The 1,704-nt window shown below is 46.8% G+C and overlaps 1 protein-coding gene across 1 annotated transcript; it reads right to left on the bottom strand.

Moving 5' to 3' along the window:
• Nucleotides 1-181: 181 nt before the first annotated feature.
• LOC125780275 (septin-interacting protein 1) lies at nucleotides 182-1,697 on the bottom strand (the record flags this gene model as incomplete). Its single annotated transcript, XM_049462255.1, has 2 exons — nucleotides 182-435; nucleotides 498-1,697. Coding segments are annotated over 2 exons (1,326 nt in total), but the record flags the coding sequence as incomplete, so codon positions are not given.
• Nucleotides 1,698-1,704: the final 7 nt, after the last annotated feature.

The raw sequence follows: 1,704 nt of genomic DNA, 5'->3' as shown, positions 1-1,704 counted from the left end.
GGAATAAAAAATTTAAGGTCGTTCACCACTAGCAAAAAAGAAAAAGAACACTACCTTGCTAGGTGTCCCTATTTACTTTCCGTCCATAGATTATTAAGAGCTCCAAAAATAGTATCCGGCCGTACATTGTTACGGGCCCCCTTGATAACTAGGAAAGTTCTTACAAGTATTTCTGTATAAGTAACTATTGAAACTTTTTCCATATTTTTTCGTAGATTCTCGATTATAGCCAAATTATTTATTGAATACAGGTAGAGTAAAGTCTAAAATTACAATTAATTGATATTTTTCGCGCGCTGTAATCGCTTACTAAGCAGACAGGGCATGATCTAGTAGCTGTTGCACAGATGTGGGCAGCCAGTTTTTCATGCTGGCATCGCTGAGCATACAAACATTGCGATCTATGTAACAGTACAGCTTGCCCACACGGTAAACCTGCAAAACAAGAGTATTATTATATGCATACAGCAACAATAACAATAACCAAACAAATCCACCTGCTTGCCCAACTCCCTACGACCTGGCAGCGGCGCAAAGAGTATACCGCGTTCGGCACACTTCTGTGAGACCAACTCTTTGAACTCCAATTGCGCCGGTGGCACCATCTGCATATCCAACATTGCAGGTGGTGGAGGCGGCGGTGGCGTCGACGTCAATATGGGTGTTGGTATAGAGGACAGTGTGGGCGGGGCTAGAACGTCGGTAGCGCGATGCATCATTTCAAGCGCGCGACGCAAATGTTCCTTTATGGCGGGTTCACGCAAGATCTCCTCGGAGAACATGCTCTTCCAGCCAGTATACCAACGTGAGATTTCCCCATAGTCAGGCGATTGATTTAACCACAACACCAACACTTGCATCCATTTGGGAAAGAAATATTTATCGAGCAATTGCGCCATTTGTGGCGTGGGCACAAGTTCATGCCACTCCCATACTTGATTCCAGAGTTCCAGCTGTTGTTGCAGTGGATTTATAATGAACTCGTTGAGTACCAATTGCAGTTTGGGTATAATGTGTTGCGAGAGGAAGCGTTGCATTTCTACGTCGTTGAAAGCGCCCTTCCATGGCGTGAGCATGGCGCGTGCGGAACGATCTTGTGGCATCCATGCTTGTAGAGCAGCGGCCAATTTTTCGCGTATGGTTGGAAAGATGAATTCCTCCATCTTATGGCCGAGTATATTATTCCAGGGGAGTATCCAAATGTGTATGGGCACGGTATCGGTGAGCGGATCCCAATCGCGTACACCGTTACTGAGTTGCGGCAACACCAACTGCTCGAGCACGGAGTCAAGTATCCAAGTGGGAAACAGTGGCGCCCAACAGTCGAGTAGCGCAGCCATGGGTTGATGCAATTTTGGATTCCAGGAGGCGGCGCATGCTCGGAAACTCGGTATAACGCCAGCCCAGACGAGTGATGAGTACGGATCGAAAATGTTACGCGACTCATTTTGTGGTTCAGCATTTGACTCCAATATGCCACGCCACTTCTTAATCAGTTCCACATGTTGTGTGGGCTGTTCGATGGGCTTCCAATTCTCCAGCGTAATCTTCACGAGCGGTGCAATAACACCCGCTGCTAAATCTCCTAAAGCGAACTCTTTGTACTCGGCAGCGTAGTCGTGTTGTAGCGTGACGAAAATTTGCTCTGCGCGCTGTAGTGTCATATCATTGCTGCTGGTTAGTTCTTCGACAAGTTTTAGCGCT

Source organism: Bactrocera dorsalis, unplaced genomic scaffold (genome assembly GCF_023373825.1).
Source record: "Bactrocera dorsalis isolate Fly_Bdor unplaced genomic scaffold, ASM2337382v1 BdCtg377, whole genome shotgun sequence".
Taxonomy (NCBI): domain Eukaryota; kingdom Metazoa; phylum Arthropoda; class Insecta; order Diptera; family Tephritidae; genus Bactrocera; species Bactrocera dorsalis.
This window is presented reverse-complemented; position numbering and strand designations above follow the sequence as displayed.